We start from the raw sequence: 17,947 nt of genomic DNA, 5'->3' as shown, positions 1-17,947 counted from the left end.
GATCAAATAAGCTCTTACAAGTCAAGAATCGAAGTGCTCCATAAAGAGTCACTAATACTATCCTATTTTGGCCCTTCGGCACCTATCAAGCATCTACTTTATTGCAGATATTCTAGTGCCAAGGATTAAAGATTTGGAGATGCCCAAGATATGGCGAGGCCTCATCATCTGAAGGACACAGAAATCAGAATAAGTACGAATGAATAATATACCATATATATACCACATAGAAGTCTACATGGCAACTCTGCAAAGAGGGTAAATTATGTAAGCCAAGTGTCATTCAACCCAAGGGATTAACAGATGCACAAACACTAATGTGGTGGAGGGCAGTCACATTGCCCTCAGGAACTCGGTGTGAAAACGACCATGTAAATATCAAAGGAGATAGAGGATACAGCAAAGCTGCCACAGAGGACAGCCAGCAGTGCTGTCATCACCAACCTGCTTTAACCTTATTAGCAAATCCGAGGCCAGGCGCTGAGCTCAGCCACCCAGAGGCTTCCCTTGACCCAGGCCAAACGTGCCAAACTGCCAGAAGGTAAGGCGCACCTGAGACACCTGCTAAGAAGGCAGACACCGGGGCCGCCCCGCACCCCGCCCCCACCCCCCGCAGCAGACTCCCATTTAGTAGACCCGGGCCAACCCTGGCACTGTATTTTCCTAAATGCCAGGGGTGGGGGCTGAGCTACTGTAGGTGCAACAGATGCCCAGGTGATTCTTATCCGTGGAACCAGAGAGCCAGGGGACCTCCTCACGGGCTGGAGGAGGAAGCGCTCGGGGTCCTCTTAGGTCACCATCCAAAGGCAAGTCCAGATCGCAAGGAACAGGCCTCCCAAGGAGGAGACAGGATAAGGAAAGAGAAGTTGGAACACAGGTTCCAAGACCCTATCCCCAAGGCCTGTCTTTCTGGGCTTGGGCCACCACGCTCCCTCCCCTCTGGCCACCCTGACTACTCCCCACTCTCCTGGCAGAGGCACAAGCCCTCTCCACTTCCTGCCATTCCCTGGGCCTGAGATGCTCTGCCCAGTTCTTTTTAAACGTCACGTGACAGCGCCGCCCAGACCGTCCTATCAGAAGCACCTCCCCTCCCCATTCCTCACCCAAGAGCATCTCCAGCTGCCACCTGTACCATCATCTCTCCCGTCTTCTGTCTCTAGGAATCATGTACCATGACTCAGAGAGTATGACTCTGTCAGCTCATCACCTCTCTTCCTGCACTAGCAAGTGAACTCATGAGAAGAGCAGACAAGCTTGTGCAATTCACAGCTCTGTCCCCATGGTTCCAGAACAGTGCCTGACAGTCTTTGCTAAAGGAATGAATGAACCTCTTGGATGGTCCACCTAAGGGCTCTGAAATGGAGCCCCTCCCTCCCTTACGGGTGTGGGAGGATTATTTAAATGTACATGGGGGAGCTTGGGTTCACAACCACCATGGTATCTAACTGTACCCAATTTTTTTTTTTTTTTGGCCATGCCCTTGGCATGTGGCAGTTTCCGGGCCAGGGATCGAACCGAAGCCAGAGCAGTGACCTGAGCCACTGCAGTGACAACGCTTGATCCTTAACCTGCTGTGCCACAAGAGAACTCTGCTACTCAACTGTAATCACTACCTATGGGTGCAATGGAAAACTTCCTTCTGGGATGTTACTGCAGGCTTCAGTACCCACTACAGGCTCTGTGCCAACAAGAGAATTCATGATGGGCAGGAGATGGGGCACGAATAACAAATATCCACCCCCAGAGGTCCCACCCTAGAGAAGGGACCTTGCATTGTCGCGGTTCTTCCAAACAGTGCAGTCTTAACCACTCAGCTCTGCTGGTGCTTCAAAGAGCACAGTCAGCAGATAAAACACGGCTGTACACAAAGTGACTATAAATCTACCCTCTCCTAAGCACAATGAACTGCTTTTCATCTGCACAAAACCCCTATTAAATAGGAAGCAGCACCTCCAGCTTCAGAGGAGACCATATGGGTTCAGAGAGGTTAAGAGATTCAGCTGAGGACACACAGCGTTCAAGGGGTACTTGGGAATTCCCATCAGGTGTGCAGACTCAGCCATAACCCCATGAGACAAATCTTCAGCTAGAGAAGTGATTCCACGTTGCCTCAGGGGATGGTCCTTTCCTCTTTGTGATTCGTTCAATGTCCTCACAACACATCATCTGTGTGAGGTAATTTGCTCCAAACGTAGCTGCCGGGTCCCCCACTGCAGGTGCCTGTATGATCACGGTCACAGTATGTCTCAGGGTCTCCTCACCTCCTCCCTCTGAACTCCCTGCTTTCTAACTGCAAATGTCTGCAGATAGAGATGGGCAGAAACGCACACATGGGACATTCACCTTTTGCCTTTGCTGCAAATATTCATGAAGATGTTACTCTCTGGCTGTGAATCCAGCGGTGACACACACCACTTGGATGGTGGTTTCAATGACACATGGCAGAGGCTGTGAACGTGGCTCATTTGGTCACCTGCTCTGGACCCGGGCAGCCTCCGTGAGCCCCGTGTAGACCAGGTGGGTGACCGCTTGCATCTTTCCCAGGATGACCTTCCAACATCCTAGGAACATGCGAGAGGACGCCCACGAACATGTGTTGCCAGCGGGTAACACGCACTCGATTTAGCCTGTGCTGACTCCACGCTTCCCTCCTCATGGAGGAGAAACTGACCAGCAGGGATCTTAAGCAACTTGTCGTATTGTCACTCTGATTGAAAAAGCATCCCGTGTCATTTAGGGACACATCCACCCCACCATGGGCCCCTGCCATCGATAAAGCCCTTGTGTCGTTTTCAAGGGCTTGACCTGCTTCGGTTGTAGCCTGCCTGGATGAGTCCTACCATCCACTCCTGCGCTTCCTTGTATGAGTCTATGGCAGAAACAAAATGCAAATTGCATTAAAGGTCTAATCAACTTTTCCTGCTCATTATGGGCTTATGATAATCCTGCCAACCACAGAACATGGTCTGCCTGCTCGCCCAAGACGGCCCTTGTTCCCGTGTCTTGTCCTTGACTTGATCAGGTTGATTTTAAAATATCACCTGCCAGTTGTTTTGAAGTCTGCACGTTGCAGGCTTAAGGCTTAGGACAGGCTTAAGGCAACAGTTTGCAGGGCCTTTACAGGCAAGGCTGGGGTTCCAGTGCCGGCTCCCTTCCTCACTGGCTGGGAGACCTAGGCCATTGAGCTGAGCATCCCTGAGCCTATTTCCTCATCTATAACGTGGGACACGTGTGAAGTTGTTTGGAGGTAACCTGTGTTAAAATGAGATGACCTGTGTAAAATCCCCAGCCCAGCACATGGCAAACAGTAATAAGCCAAAAAGTTCAAAGGGAACCTGAGCCAGACAGGGGTCAGCAAGCAACAGAAGCAAAGACCCGGGGCTCTTTCTGCGCAGTTTGGCTCTGATCACGGCATGACTCAGGGACAACCAGGGAGGCTGGGGGCCGTGACGAACTGGGGCAGTCATGCACTATGCAAAGGAACAGCTACTACTCCGCTCCAGCCAGTGGCTATGCTATCATGAAATGAGGGTCCGGTTTGCTTGATCTTTTCATTTTATCAAGGAAAGCCAGGAATCAGGATTTTTCTGTGCAACATCCAAACTTTTAACTGCTAATAACACATTCAAAAATGGCAAAAGCAGAGTTCCCATTGTGGCTCAGCAGTAACGAATACGACTACTATCTATGAGGTCGTGGGTTCAATCCCTGGCCCCCGCCTAGTGGGTTGAGGATACAGCATTGCTGTGAGCTATAGTGTAGGTCAGATGCGGCTCCAATCCCACATTGCTGTGGCTGGGGCACAGGCCAGCAGCTGAAGCTCTGATTCAACCCCTCGCCTGGGAATCCCATATGCCGCAGGTGTGGCCCTACGAAGCAAAAAGAAGTAAAAGCAGTTGGCAGGCCAAACTCAACTACGGGCCAGATGCAGCCAATTTCTGATGAACAAGAGAGAACCGGAAGCTATCACTACTGCTTCCATTACAGTTACAGTTCAAATAGGACACAGCCTTTTCGTGGTTTCCCATCTCCTGCAATGCAATCAAGTTTTCTTTCTTTTCCAGGCACCAGGGCTTTATGGAGATGCATGTTCATTCACTGACTAACGATGACAGGAGCATTTCTCCAGTGTGGTCTGGTGTCCGTGTTAAGAAATAATATTGTTTTAATATTAACCAGGGCTCTGTCATTGCCAGACTTCTGGTAGGAATACTGGTCTTGTTTAAATGGATAAAAAGACGCTTTCGGAGTTAAGGTTTTATGAGCAAATTTCAGATCTCGAAGTCAGAGCTGTGATCAGACCCTCTCTGGAAACATACATGTTTGAACGATAAGGTAGGTTACGAAGGAAAAAGGGAAATGTGGTTACGCAGAAGTGTTAAACATCTATCCCCAAAGAAAAGTTCCACGCTTAAAAAGCATTTGAGTTTTGAAGTTCAACCACGACAGAGATTCATCCATCCCAAAGGTTCATAAAAATCCCTCTCCCCCTGCAAAGAATGAAAAACCCACACGATCTCTTCAAATCAAGCCCTGCATAGGTTTAAAACAACAACAAAAAAAAAAAACACACAGGAAAATAAATCATAAATGAAAAACTGGATGAATCGGCAGAGTAAACACACCTGTGTAATTACACTGGGCAAAAGTAAATTAAATTACCGCCAGCACCCCAAAGTCTTCCTTTTGACGTCTCCTGGTCTTGTCTCCACCCTTAGTTTACCCCGATCATTGAAAGCATACACTATTTTGCTATGTGTGTTTGTCTTCTTTTGCACAACATTGTCTGCGAGTAGATCTTCCCGGCTCTGTAGGATGTCACTTTAGAAATATGCCGCTATTACTGTCCTGTCACGGCATTCAGGCATTTCACCCACACCCAGGTAAATGTTCTCTTACACACCTTCTGTACCAATGCACACACATTTCTCTTTGGTAGATGGCTGGGGCTAGAACTGATAGGTTTATTCATTAATGTATTTGCTTTTTTAGGGCCGCACCTGGAGCATATGGAGGTGCCCAGGCTAGGGGTCGAATCGGAGCTACAGCTACCAGCCGGCACCAAAGCCATAGCAATGTGGCATCTGAGCCTCATCTGCCACCTACACCACAGCTCACAGTGACGCCAGGTCCTTAACCCACTGAGGGAGGCCAGGGATCAAACCCTCATTTTCATGGATCCTAGCTGGGTTCATTAACCACTGAGCCATGAAGGGAACTCCTAGAACCGATAGGTTGAAGGGTGGTTAACACCAAAGAGTAATTCCATTAGTTACACAAATGGCTCTCATTGGCTTAAAACGAATAGACCTACTCACCCATTAACAGGTCTCTCTGAATGAAATCCCCCCTGCCTTGGTTAAACTGGTATCTGACCTTTTAAAATAGATGAAATCGCTTTTAAGACTAGATCTCCCCAAAGCAGATGTTCTGGGCCTTCTCGTTTCAGAAAGACTTGACCTGTCATGGTGACTGATGAGGGACTGAGGACAGACAAAGTAGGACGGCCTCAAAGTGTTAGAAATGTGTCTGCATCCAATGCCGTCTTCATGAGCGGGAAGCCCTGATTGATGCTCACGTATCCAATTAAAAGGACAGAATCCCAAACTCCTGGAGCAAGACAAGATGCCTGTATGAGAAAGCAGATGGTACCACACTCCCCTGCTTTGCCTGTAAAGAACAGTAACAGGATGGAAGGGATGCAGGAGCAGGGACTGGGGAGGAAGCATGAAGGACCAAACAACGCTTCCCAAATATGTCCACATCCTAACCCCCACAACCTGCCAGCATGTTCCTGGCCGTGCCAAGAGGACCCTGGCGGCGCTGATTACGTTAAAGATGTTGACAGGGGACAATTATCCTGGAGTGTCCATGCGGACCCAGTGTAACCACGAGGGTCCTCGTAAGAGGGACCAGAGAGGAGATGTGACCTCAGACGCAGAGGTCACAGTCAGAGGAAGGTGGAGTTGGAGGAAGCGGCCACAAGCCAAGGCAGCTTCTAAAAGATGAGAAAGGCCAGGAGATGGATTCTCCCCTGGGGTTTCCAGAAGGAACCAGCCCTGCAATATGTTGGCTTTAGCCCAATAAGATGGATGTTTGATTTCCGAGCCCTGGAACTGTAAGGTAATACATGTGTGCTTTTTATTTTGTTTAAGTCACTACTTTTGTGGCAATTGGCTACACCAGCCACAGGAGACTAACACAGGGTGGCTTCTGGGATTAGCAGAAACCAGGTTCCCAGACGCCTGGTCCAGGACTCTTGCCATGAGCTCTTCCAGGAGCTGAAGCCAATGGACACAGCAGGGTCATTTTCTCCACCACAGCAGGACCACCGATATTTTTTTTTTTTTTAAGATCAAAAGCTGGGTGTAAGAAAAGTGGAGGCCACCTTAGCAACCATCTCACAACCAAATAAAATCCTGATGGGCTTCAAGGGCCCTTCCAGATTCTAAGATCTTCAAGAGATGCTTTTTTACCCAAGGTAAGAACCACAGACGCATGCCACCACACTGTGCCCTGTGGCTTGGGCACCCTTTGCAGCCTCTTATTCTCACATTCTCATCCTTTGTGGGTTTCTGTTTCAGCTCAGCACTAATGCCATTAAGCCTTGGCTAGGAAAGCCCTTCATTTCTGATCTATTAAAAAAAAAACAATAAAACTTTTATATTACACTTTCCATTTCATTTTGCATTCAGTATCCTATGTTCTTATACCCCATGATATCCTTATTAAAGGATACATCGGAGCCATTGGCAGAAAGACAAAATGGCTTGGCTGCCAACAAAGCTGCCACACAATTTAGCCTCGGAGGCTCATGAAAACCACGGGAAAGTATCCACTAGCACCTGGCACCATGAATTCACAAACCTCCCAGTACTACGTCTGGGTTGGGGGATGGGGAGAGGAGATGCGGGGCCTGGAGCATCAGTCATGTTTGAACAAGTTCTGCTTGGAAAAAAGACACCCCCATCTCCCCTATTCCCCTGCTCACGTGCCCCATGATCCCCCAAAACAATAAAGCAAAGAAAACACTTGAACTTACAACGCCTTGGTCCTCACCCCAACTCTTCAAAACAGTCAAATATCAGGACCTCATCCTCTTGCTGTTGAAATTTATCGTCATGACTCCCAAACCATTAATTTCGAGAGGCGTTCGTGTTGCTAAGAAGCAAGTGACCAGTGAAGTGAGGCTTCATGATGACAAAACTCTGAGTGCGGGCTGAAATCAACTCAGAAATTAGTATCCTGTGCCTGCTCACGACACCGCTTTTTAAACGTTCTGGATGCTGCAGCCTCTGAGGACGCTTGCTTTGAAATAACCGCAGCACCCTCACCGGCCCACCTCCCTGACCACAGGAAGTGTCTGCAAGGAGCTGGTTATAAATGATCAGGGGGGCAGCACGTGTGGACAATTTTCTGAATGGCTGAAAAGTACCCTTTTCCCACATGCTTCTAACTCGTAGCAGCTGAACACCCTCTCCTTGATGGGCAGAAAGAACAGAACCACACTTTGCAAATAAAACTCCCACGCCTGTGAGAAAAGGTGATTCTGGCAGGAAAAAACAAACAAACAGGCAGGCATGATCTAAAATCAAATGGAAGGGGTGTTTAAGTAGAACTACTCAAGTCCCAGAATTAACATCCCAACCAGAAGGCAGGTGCAACTCCTAGCATCAAATCCTGAGCTCTCAAATTCAGAGATGCTCAGAGCACCAGGAGAAGCCCATCTACCACTGGCTCCTGTGCCCTTAATAGGCAGAATCCTTTCCAGCCAACATGTACTAAAGGCTCATACTAGGGTGATGCTCAGACTCTGGGAATGTGACAATAAAATGGTCCCTTATCTCAAGAAACTCATAGCCAAGTGGCTAGAAAGACACCAAACAAGCAAGCTATCCCTTGGTGAGATAGTTTCTGCACAGGACTAGACATTGGCAGATATGATGGGCACTGCAGATAGGGGCTGAGAGGAAGGGTTGTGGAAAAAGAGCACCGTATCCAGGACAGAAGAAACAGAGCAAAAATGAAGACGTTTTCTTGGGAAAATCACTCCAGTGAGTGAAGACAGCAATGATAAGATCAAGTTGAAAGCCTGGGAAGGACTCCAGCTGTGCCAAGTAGAGATCAGAGGGGAGAGCTGTCACCACTCAAAGCCTGGACAGCGCATGTTCCTGCACTCATTCATTCACTCAACAAACAGTTCTCCTGGCAGGTGGAAGGTGCTAGAGATGGAAGGATGAGAGTGAGCCACTCCCTTCCCTCCTGATGTGCGCCATCAGTGGTGAAGATGGCAATTGTAAAAGCAAAGTGTCCTGAGAAGGAGGACGGAGTTGGGCGGGGGGATCCTGCAGCCCAGGAAGGCAACGCGAGATCCGAGCCACGTCTGCGACCTACACCACAGCTCACGGCAACGCCTGATCCTTCACCCACTGAGCAAGGCCAGGGATCGAACTTGCAACCTCATGGTTCCTAGTCGGATTCGTTAACCACTGAGCCACAACGGGAACTCCATCATTTTTATAATGTCATTTCAAGCAGAAGATAAAGAGAGAGGGGTGATGGTGCCCCCAATCACCCAGCTACTGATTGGGCTGATTTTTTTTCTTTATTTTTTTAGCTTCTTAGGGCCGCATGTGTGGCATACAGAAGTTCCCAGGCTAGGGGTTAAATTGGAGCTACAGCTGCCAGCCTACAGCATAGCCACAGCAATGTGGGATCTGAACCTCGTCTGTGACCTACACCACAGCTCCCGGCAACACTGGATCCCCGACCCACTGAGTGGGGCTAGGGATTGAACCCTCGTCCTCATGGATACTAGTCGGGTTTGTAACCACTGAGCCACAAAGGGAACTCCTGGGCTCACTTTATAAGTCCAGGACCTTGACCCCCATCCCATCCTCTCTCAGTAGATGGTACTGCTGTGTGTAATCTGACTCCAAAACCTCATGCTAAGAGCATCCACATCTCAGAGTTCTAAGCTTCAATCTCAGGACATCATCCCTTGAAATTAAACAGGGTCGAAAAGTAAGTAAACCCACATAAAGTCTGAACAATGTTACCATGAATCTAGGCAGCAATTTTCTCCCTTATTTATGGCTCCACCTGCCTTGAAACGGAAAACACGAGGGCATCAATAAATGGATGGCAAAGTTGTTATGTTTAACTAGAGAGAAAAGAACGTCTCTGTAGATCGTTCTGGAAGCGCGCTGATGCTCGAGGCGACTGGCAGGAAGTCCTCTTTGTCTTTGGATAAATGCAGCCTGTTCTAGAGTCTTGGGATCTCGGGGTCAGGATGGGTCAGGCAGGTGCAATTGCCCCTGACGCTCATCTCCCTCCTGTCAAACTGCACTTGTGTTTGCACATCTCTCCTGCTGAGCATCGCCCTCCCTCCCAGGGAAGCTCATCCGGGCACTGGACAGAATGACCCTTATTAGGACGAGCTTGATATCCGGCTCCCTGCCACGTCCTCCGGAGATTCAGGAGCCATCACAGTAATCCTGATCTCTTTCAGGAGATGGCCCTCTGACAGTTTGTTGAACTTGATCACATACACATGGAGCCCCTGCTTCTCCAAGGTACACAGCCCCATTCTTTGTGTTATTTCACAGGAAACAAGATTTGGTTTGGCACCATCATTCAGCTAGACTCATCTCAAGGTGCGGACCTGCCTAGATTGTTCTTCCAAGTCTAGCATCTAAAATAAATGCAGTGTCCAGCTACAGACTAACTGATACCCAGTAAAAGAAATCCGTCACCTTTATCAATGCTTCTGTTCGTGAACCTACATCACTCACCTCCTGTTTAATGCAATCTATCTGTCAGCATAATAAAATCATTCAAAGCCTGGGAGCACAGACCCTCCACTGGCCAGGGCTGGACCAGAGAGGCAGCTGGACCAGAGGTAGCTGGAAAGCTACTGTCAAGTTAATATCAGCCCATCATCACAGCCAGGTGTGAATTCTCTGTAACCCAGATCAACGTCTGTTTCCTCTTTGGAGAAGTGCACCATTTACCTTTGAGGGCCATTCCCCGCCCCGGTCTCACTCCACACGCCTCAGGGACTCTTGTCTATCCTGTGACCAGAAACAGGCACGGGGCTCAGGGCTGCCCTTCCCCAATCACTGTGATTGGTCTCCAGATCATGCACAACCAGAAGCAACCCAATCAGAGGCAGAGCTGGAGAATCAGGGGGAGGAAGTCCTTCTCTTTCTGCAGGGGACTGGTGAGAGTAAGTTGTAAGCCAAAGCTCTCACTATGTAGGAACAACTGCCCTGAAAGAAACCAGAGCAAATGGAAGTGGAGAAAATACAGGGCTACAAAACTATCATTGGATCCCCTGGATCCAACCCCTCCTGAAGCCAGCTTACTTTCGAACTTATTGGTTTGGTCCCCAAATTCCCTTCTGGACAAAATCATTTGGGCTTTGGTTTCTCTAATGAGCAGAAATCAAAATTATGCAACTTCCCTCATCAGTACCCAGAAAGGTCATGTGACACCTTGTCAATCCCACCCCCTCCCCCAGCCAAAGTCTGCTACCTTGCTGAAGCCCATTCCATAACATGGTATTCCAGTTAAAATCTCCAGCTCTCAAGTCTAATAATCCAGGCCCCATCCTGACTGGCTTTGGGTCCTTGGGCACATCCTTGAAGCCTATCTTCCTTGCCCTCCTCTGTCCCCACCACACAGGATCCTTGTAGAGGAAGCGCTGACACACAGAAATCCCTACCACAAGACCAGGTGTGTAAAAACACGCACCTTATTAGTCGCTATTTGGCCACCCTCCTCATCATTGTTGTCATGCTCTTGTTATTATTATTACCAGTCTATTAATGTTCTCAAGGTCAAGGTTTTCACGCATTAAACCTGTACCAGCACCAATGCTCTTGGCCTTCTTTCACTAGGGCTTTTTCATCACCCCCAGGAGAACGCTTCCTCCTACCTCTTCCAGTGCCCACACCAACTCCCCTTCCGCCCTCTGATCTCTTTGCCACGCCGTGGACACCCACCGCCAGGGCATAACCTTCTCTACCTAGCTGCTGAGATGAAAGCTCTGGTACTCCAGGGACGTCTCAGGCAGGAAAAGGACAGGGGCGAGGCCCTGGACTCTCCCCTGCTTTGCAGGCACACAGCTCTACCTCGTTTATATTCTGCGTGGCCAACTCAGGGCAAACCTCAGAACGTGAAGTGGAACTCCTAATTAAAAGGTGGCCTTGAGCTGTCCATAAAATTATGCATAAAGGAAATGTTTAAAAACACAGTAGTGACGTTCTGGAGACAGATTTCCACTTGAGATAGATGTACATATATATTTTAACTCAAGCGGGGGCGGGGGGTAAATAAAAAGATAAGCATGCTCGTCACCACTGCCGTTCCTCCCCTCCCCGCAGCTTAGAAAACCATCTTGGCTAAGCAGAGTGTTGCCCTGCATCTGAAACTGCTGGCTGGAAGCATGATGAGTCTCGTCTTTTCTCTGGATTTCCGGGAAGCAGCAGGAAGGAGCATTTGTTCTTTGTTCAGGGAGGGCGACGCCTTTGCTGCCTTCAGCCCATCAGCATCCCAGCTCATCGCCTGTCCCAAGCCTGCATGGCACCTCCGACCACCAGCGCCCTGGGCCTGCCTCATTTGAAGGAGTATCGTGTATTGTGGACAGCAAGGCAAGCAACCACCTGTTAACCGTCCCCTCTGGGGCACTCGAAAGGTCCAGACCTCTTCTCACCAGAGTCCCAGCACCTGGTTTAGCACAGGTGTCAAACGACAGGCAGCAGTAACAACAGGAGCAGCAAAATGTTGAGTGTGCAAATAGAGGACTGAATTGATGAAAGAATGAATGAAACATCCAGGTCCATGAGTGGCTAAGTAACCCCCCAGGACCCAACCTTTTCCCCAGTATCCACTTGCTGCAATTTCATGTGCCCAAGGCACAGTAAGGCCAAACAAACCAAAACACTGCAGTTTGTTTTTTGTTTTGGTCTTTTTTTTTTTGTCTTTTCAGGGCTGCACCCACCGCATATGGAGGTTCCCAGGCTAGGGGTCGAATCGGAGCTACAGCTGCTGGCCTACACCACAGCCACAGCAACACCAGATCTGAGCTGCATCTGCCACCTGCACCACAGCTGATGCGGCAATGACGGATCCTCAACTCACTGAGCGAGGCCAGGGATCGAACCCGCAACCTCATGGTTCCTGGTCAGATTTGTTTCCTCTGTGCCACAATGGGAACTCTGAAACACTGCAGTTTGGAGCAGAGAAACGTTTATTGCAGAGCCAGGCAGGGAGACGAGTGCCCTCCCAAACCCCAAACTCCTTGAAGAGTTTTTCAGCAAAACCTTTTTTTTTTTTTTTTTTTGGCCTTGGCATATGGAAGTTCCCAAGCCAGGACTGAATCTGCACCACAGCTGTGACCTATGCCCTATGCCGCAGTTGCAGCAATGCCGGATTTTTAACCCACGGTGCCACAGCAAGAACTTTGATTTTTAGGGCCACACACACAGCATATGGATGTTCCCAGCTAGGGGTCAAATTGGAGCTGCAGCTGCCGGCCTATACCACAGCTCATGGCAACACCGGATGCTTCACCCACTGAGTGAAGCCAGGGATTGAACCCAATGGATACTGGCTGGATTTCTTACTGCTAAGCCACACTGTGAACTCCCGGCAAAACATATTTAAAAGCCAGATGAGGAACAGGGGTCCCAGGGTATGTGATCAGATGGTACCCAATTCTCTGGGTGATGGTGAGGTAACAGGGTGGGGTCACGGGGTTAACATTAGCCATCCTCAGGTTCCAGGAGGACTCGGGGTTGTGTGTGAATGGTTACCTAGTAGTTAACATCTTCCTTGGTGGAGGGGGGACAGGGGTTCACGTTTGGGGGGCGGGGAACCTCAGGAAATATGCATCAAATACTTCTGACAGGGCCATCAGCCTGCAAAGCTGGTATCTGACATCTGCGTCACCTCCACCATGGCACTACATCCAGGGGGCACTTTCCTTTTTGCTTTTGTATTTATCTTTTCTCTTTTCTTTTTTTCTTTTTTTTTTTTTCTTTTTAGGGCTGCACCTGAGACATATGGAAGTTCCCAGGCTAGGGATCAAACTGGAGCTGCAGCTGCTGGACTTCACCACAGCCACAGCAACCTGGGATCCGAGCCGAGTCTGCGACCTACACCACAGCCCACTGCAACACTGGATTCTTAAGTCACTGAGCAGGGCCAGGGATGGAACCTGCATCCTCACGGATACTACTCAGGTTCTTAACCTGCTGAGCCACAGGCGCTCCTGTTATTTCTTTTTCTCTTCTCATTACACACTCCCTCCAAATACCTTTATAAACCTAGACAAATCTTTTCCTGTGCCTGAGCAACAGTATTCCATTTTTCTACAAAATGAGAAGTCAGGATTAGAAGACCTGGAGGTTCTTCCTAGGATTCTGAGACAGCCAGCATTTCCTGCTTCCCTCCATCTCTCTCCCTGAGGGAGAGCGTCCTTCTTACCTTCCAAGCTCCCGGCAAACAGGTAAAGCCAGGTGATGGCTGGGATGCAGAGCAGGGTCAACGAGGCAGCCAGGAATTTCCGTCTCCCCCTGCAGATTCCCAGCATCCTCTCAGAAGTGGCAATCCCTAGTCCCAGCGCCGCTTCTCTGCCTGGAGCCCGGAGTCCTTGGCCTCCCTCATAATACTTTCTGAAAGGAAGAGCAAAGAGGAAGGGCTGAGTTCTCTGCACTGTAAATGGATGCAAATGGCCAAAGAGAAATACCCTGGAGATCCTGAGAGTGGCTGACGCACCTATAATTTCCTGCTAACCTTCTATCCCGAGAGATGTTGCTGCAGCCTTGCAGTCCAACCAAACTGAGATAGTTCTTTACACCATAAATAAATGCAGGATGATACAAATTATAAAGGTGCACGCGTGCTCTCTCACATGCGCGCGTGCGCGCGCGCACACACACACACACACATTTTATCATATAGGTGAGTTCTGAAGCCTGGATTAACATACTTATTAAAAGAACACTTACTTAGCCCCCTGGATGTACCAAGCACTAAACAGACGCTGTGCTTAAAAATGACTAAAATGGAGTTCCCGTTGTGGCTCAGCAGTAACGAACCAGACTAGTGTCCATGAGGATGCGGGTTCCATCCCTGGCCCCGTTCAGTGAGTTAAGGATCCAGCAATGCCGTGAGCTGTGGTGTAGGTTAAAGATGTGGCTTGGATGTGGCATTGCCGTGGCTGTGGTGTAAAGGTGGCAGCTGCAGCTCTGATTCGACTCCTAACCTGGGAACTTCCATATGATGCTGGCGTTGCCCTAAAAAAAAAAAAAAAAAAAAAAGACAAAAATAAAATAAAAATGACTAAAGCAAGGGTTGGCTTTAAAGAGCACAGTCTACTAAGAGAGACCAACACGAAGCATCCACAGGAACTCCAAGAACGTGACAACGGCGATCCGCCGGGACCCGCTGCAGAAGGACAAATGAAGATGCTGACTGACCTGGGTTCGGTCAAGAGAGCAGGACAGTTCCCGTGCTCCCGGCAGAGAACACCTCAGAAGGCACCCAGGGCTGATGCACAACACACTCAAGGGACAGGAGACCAGAGAGGCCCCAACAGCGTGGACAGGAGGTTGTCAACTCCGTCACAGTGGAAAATCTAGAAACACCCCACAGGTGATAGGGATGGAATAGGATACATCGGGTAGGTTTCACAGGTAGTTGCGGAAGTCCCAATAATGGTCCACAGGTGGAAACCTGGGGAATTTGGAGAGACCACGCTAAGTTCATAATTGCTCAAGAAAGCCATCAGAATGTCCTGGAACGAAGCAGCCTGTCTTAACTATAGAACCGTCAATAAAAGCATGAGATGTGCCTCGGGTGATTCAGGGAAAGCTAAAACGGGCCCCACATTCAAGTTCAACAAGATAATGATCCTGAGGATCACGGACAGGCATTTAAGGGAAAGATGACATTTCAAAGTAGGAGACCCTCATGGTACAGAAACCTGAGATGACTCGACGTATTTTAGCATATGTCACCGCCCTTTTGCGGATTTGAACAAACACCATGACAGTCCTAGATTGACCTCATGGGGTCAAATATTCTCTTACCCAATACGAAGGAGGGACTCATGATGTAAGCCTGACAGCCACTCATCTACTCAAAGAATGAAGAAGGCGGTCTTCTCCCACTCCCCACTTCCCTTGGATTATAAAACTGTAGCCCCCCTAACCCTTGGGGCAGCGCCGCCTCACCTGCCTGCTTGTGTCTCTCACACATGTCCCATCTTAATAAAACTCTCTCTTGCCTATCACTTTGTCTCTTGCTGAATTCCTTCTGTGCTGAGACACAAAGACCCTGAACCTCAGTGAGTCCAGATACCAGGTGAGTGATTCTCATTTTACAAATCATGGGTTCAAGTCCCCACCTGGGTTCTGGCTAGGCTCAAGTCAGAAGCATTGTCGCTTTCACAGGGACCGTCTTCACGGCTTCCACGCTTTTCATGTGGAAGGAGATTCCAGCAAAGCATATGCAATATGAAAGCCCACAGAGAATGGGGAGGAGCATACAGATAACCTCCAACAGCCCGCAGAGGGGACCATCCTGAGCCCATGCAGAGAACAGGCTGAGGCCATTCCGAGCAGAGGCAGAAGGTCAGTGTGAATAGCATATTTGACCAGGAAATCATGTGACTTATAACAAATTGGAAAACCAACAGACCATTCAATTTCATCTCCTCCCAGGTCTTAACACAGACACCGCACCGGCTGGAGGTGGAGGGAAGAGTCCATAAAGAGACTTTTTATGGGTCACAGAGCGGACCCCACCGCTGCAGACAGGTATAAAAGACTGCAGGTTCCCAAGGAACGGATGGCCACAATAGAGCTGGTTTGAATGTCCCCTTGGCTGTGTCCCCTCCCTCTGCCATAAGCCTTAAACCCCATATGCTGTTCTGGTTGACGTGTCTCTGTTCCCCATCAGCCTGGGCGTCTCCAGAAGGCAGGTGTTATCCCCGTGCTAAGACTTTGCCTACTGCTCGTCACCACCAGGGGCCTGATAACTGTCTTGTGGACAAATAAATGGAATCAGGTTCGACTCCAAGGCGACACTCTCAAGCTGCAGGAGTCTGTGTTCCGCGAGTTGCCAGCACTAAATGGAGCCAAGTCTCACCTGTCGGGGCCGAGCTTTCTCTTGTGGTCCCTCTAACAGGGTTTTCCAAATGGTCCTCTTGGGAACAGATGAAAGGCAGCAGGGCTGGAGGGTGTGGACCAGAAAGTAAAACCCGAAGAGCAAAGAATGTGGTGACTTGAGAGGTGCCCCCTGGGGAAGTTCTCCATCCTGACGCCTGGGAAACACACCCTCCCTACATATTCTGCGAGTCACTAAAAATGCGAGTCACAGAGACGCTGGGCATCTCTTAGGAAGAGCGAGTGTTGAGACAAGGGGCTGTGTGGTTAGGAAGATCTGGATGCAAATCCAGGGGCCACACTCGACTAGCTGTGACCTTGGAAGTCCCCTGTGTCTGGGTAAGCTTCATTTTGTTCCTCTATAAGATAAGCAATGCCCACCGTCTGGGAGGGTGGGTATGAGGCTTAAATAAGAGAAGCCTGGATTAAGTGACAAGCAGAACGAATCACGCCCGTGACAGCAGTGACCTCAGCTCCCTTCCAGAAGGCCAAAGAGCAGCCTTACTTGCGTTTTTCTCTCCCACCCTCCCCCACCCCCACAGGGTTTGGTAGAAAAGAGACATCAACAAATAGGTCCTGAATGACTTGCCAAACGGGTGTTCTACACCCAAGGACCCAGCTACTCCATTCTCCTTCAGGTCGTACCGTTACTTTAAAATCACTTTTTTTAAACAATTCATTAATAATGGTAAAAACGGAGTTCCCGTTATGGCTCAGTGGTTAACGAATCCGACTAGGAACCATGAGGTGGTGGGTTCGATCCCTGGCCTCGCTCAGTGGGTTAAGGATCCGGTGTTGCCGTGAGCTGTTGTGTAGGTCGCAGACGCGGCTCGGATCTGGCGTAGCTGTGGCTGTGGTGTAGGCCAGAGGCTTCAGCTCTGATTGGACCCCTAGCCTGGGAACCTCCATATGCCGCGGGTACAGCCCTAGAAAAGACAGAAAGACCAAAAAAAAAATTTTTTTTTTAAAAAATAATGGTAATGACAACTGCAGTAAGTCGTGACTGGCCTCAATTATGTGTCAAGCAGTTCCTATGTCTTGTACTTGTTGAATTCTCAAAATAACCTATGAGGTAGGTATTATTTTTCTTTTCGGGTTTTTTTTTTTTGTCTTTTTAGGGCTGCACCCTCGGCATATGGAGGTTCCCAGGCTAAGGGTGGATCAGAGCTGTAGCCACTGGCCTACATCACAGCTCACAGCAATGCCGGATCCTTAACCCACTGAGCGAGGCTAGGGATCGAACCTGCATCCTCATGGATGCTAGTGAGATTCGTTTCCTCTGAGTCACAACGCGAACTCCAGGTATTATTTTTCCTCCCCATTTTACAGATGAGAAAATTAAGGCCTTAAAAGCTGAATTAACTGGCCAAAGGTTATGCACACCTAACAGGGTAAAGACACCTCAGGCTCCGCTCTCCTCAAGTAAACGATTCTAACAATTTTGCTGGGGGGCATCTTCCTTTTGATGGAATCTAAATCCTTCACATTGAATCTTACGCATTCTTTTCTTTCCCAGGGTCAAACATAAGACCATTGTTCGCACCCATTCATTCAAAAAAAAAAAAAAGTCCAATAGGCAGAAATATAATTGGAAAGCTATAGAAGAATTTATACTTTAGGGGAAAGTAGGAACATATATGGAGCGGAACTCAAGTAGCATTAATATTTAAATAACACTTTTTAAGACTCTTAAAAATACTTATTTTCCTCCTTTCCTCTCTCCATCTGCAGAAGTTAATTTCAACTGGCACCATTTGTACAAAGTTTTAAAA

At 48.8% G+C, this 17,947-nt stretch overlaps 1 protein-coding gene across 2 annotated transcripts in view; it reads right to left on the bottom strand.

The window, feature by feature from the left end:
• LARGE1 (LARGE xylosyl- and glucuronyltransferase 1) overlaps nucleotides 1–17,947 on the bottom strand; it is a 604,219-nt gene that overhangs the window by 417,030 nt on the left and 169,242 nt on the right. For both annotated transcript variants that reach the window (XM_047786443.1, XM_047786442.1), the window contains exon 2: nucleotides 13,492–13,679. In XM_047786443.1, coding sequence (XP_047642399.1) covers nucleotides 13,492–13,597 — 106 coding nt within the window. In that variant the 5' untranslated portion in view covers nucleotides 13,598–13,679. The remainder of the gene's footprint in view (nucleotides 1–13,491; nucleotides 13,680–17,947) is intronic.

Source organism: Phacochoerus africanus, chromosome 7, assembly GCF_016906955.1.
Source record: "Phacochoerus africanus isolate WHEZ1 chromosome 7, ROS_Pafr_v1, whole genome shotgun sequence".
NCBI classification, from domain to species: domain Eukaryota; kingdom Metazoa; phylum Chordata; class Mammalia; order Artiodactyla; family Suidae; genus Phacochoerus; species Phacochoerus africanus.
The sequence above is the reverse complement of the archived record's forward strand: the minus strand, read 5'-3'. Positions and strand labels throughout refer to the sequence as shown.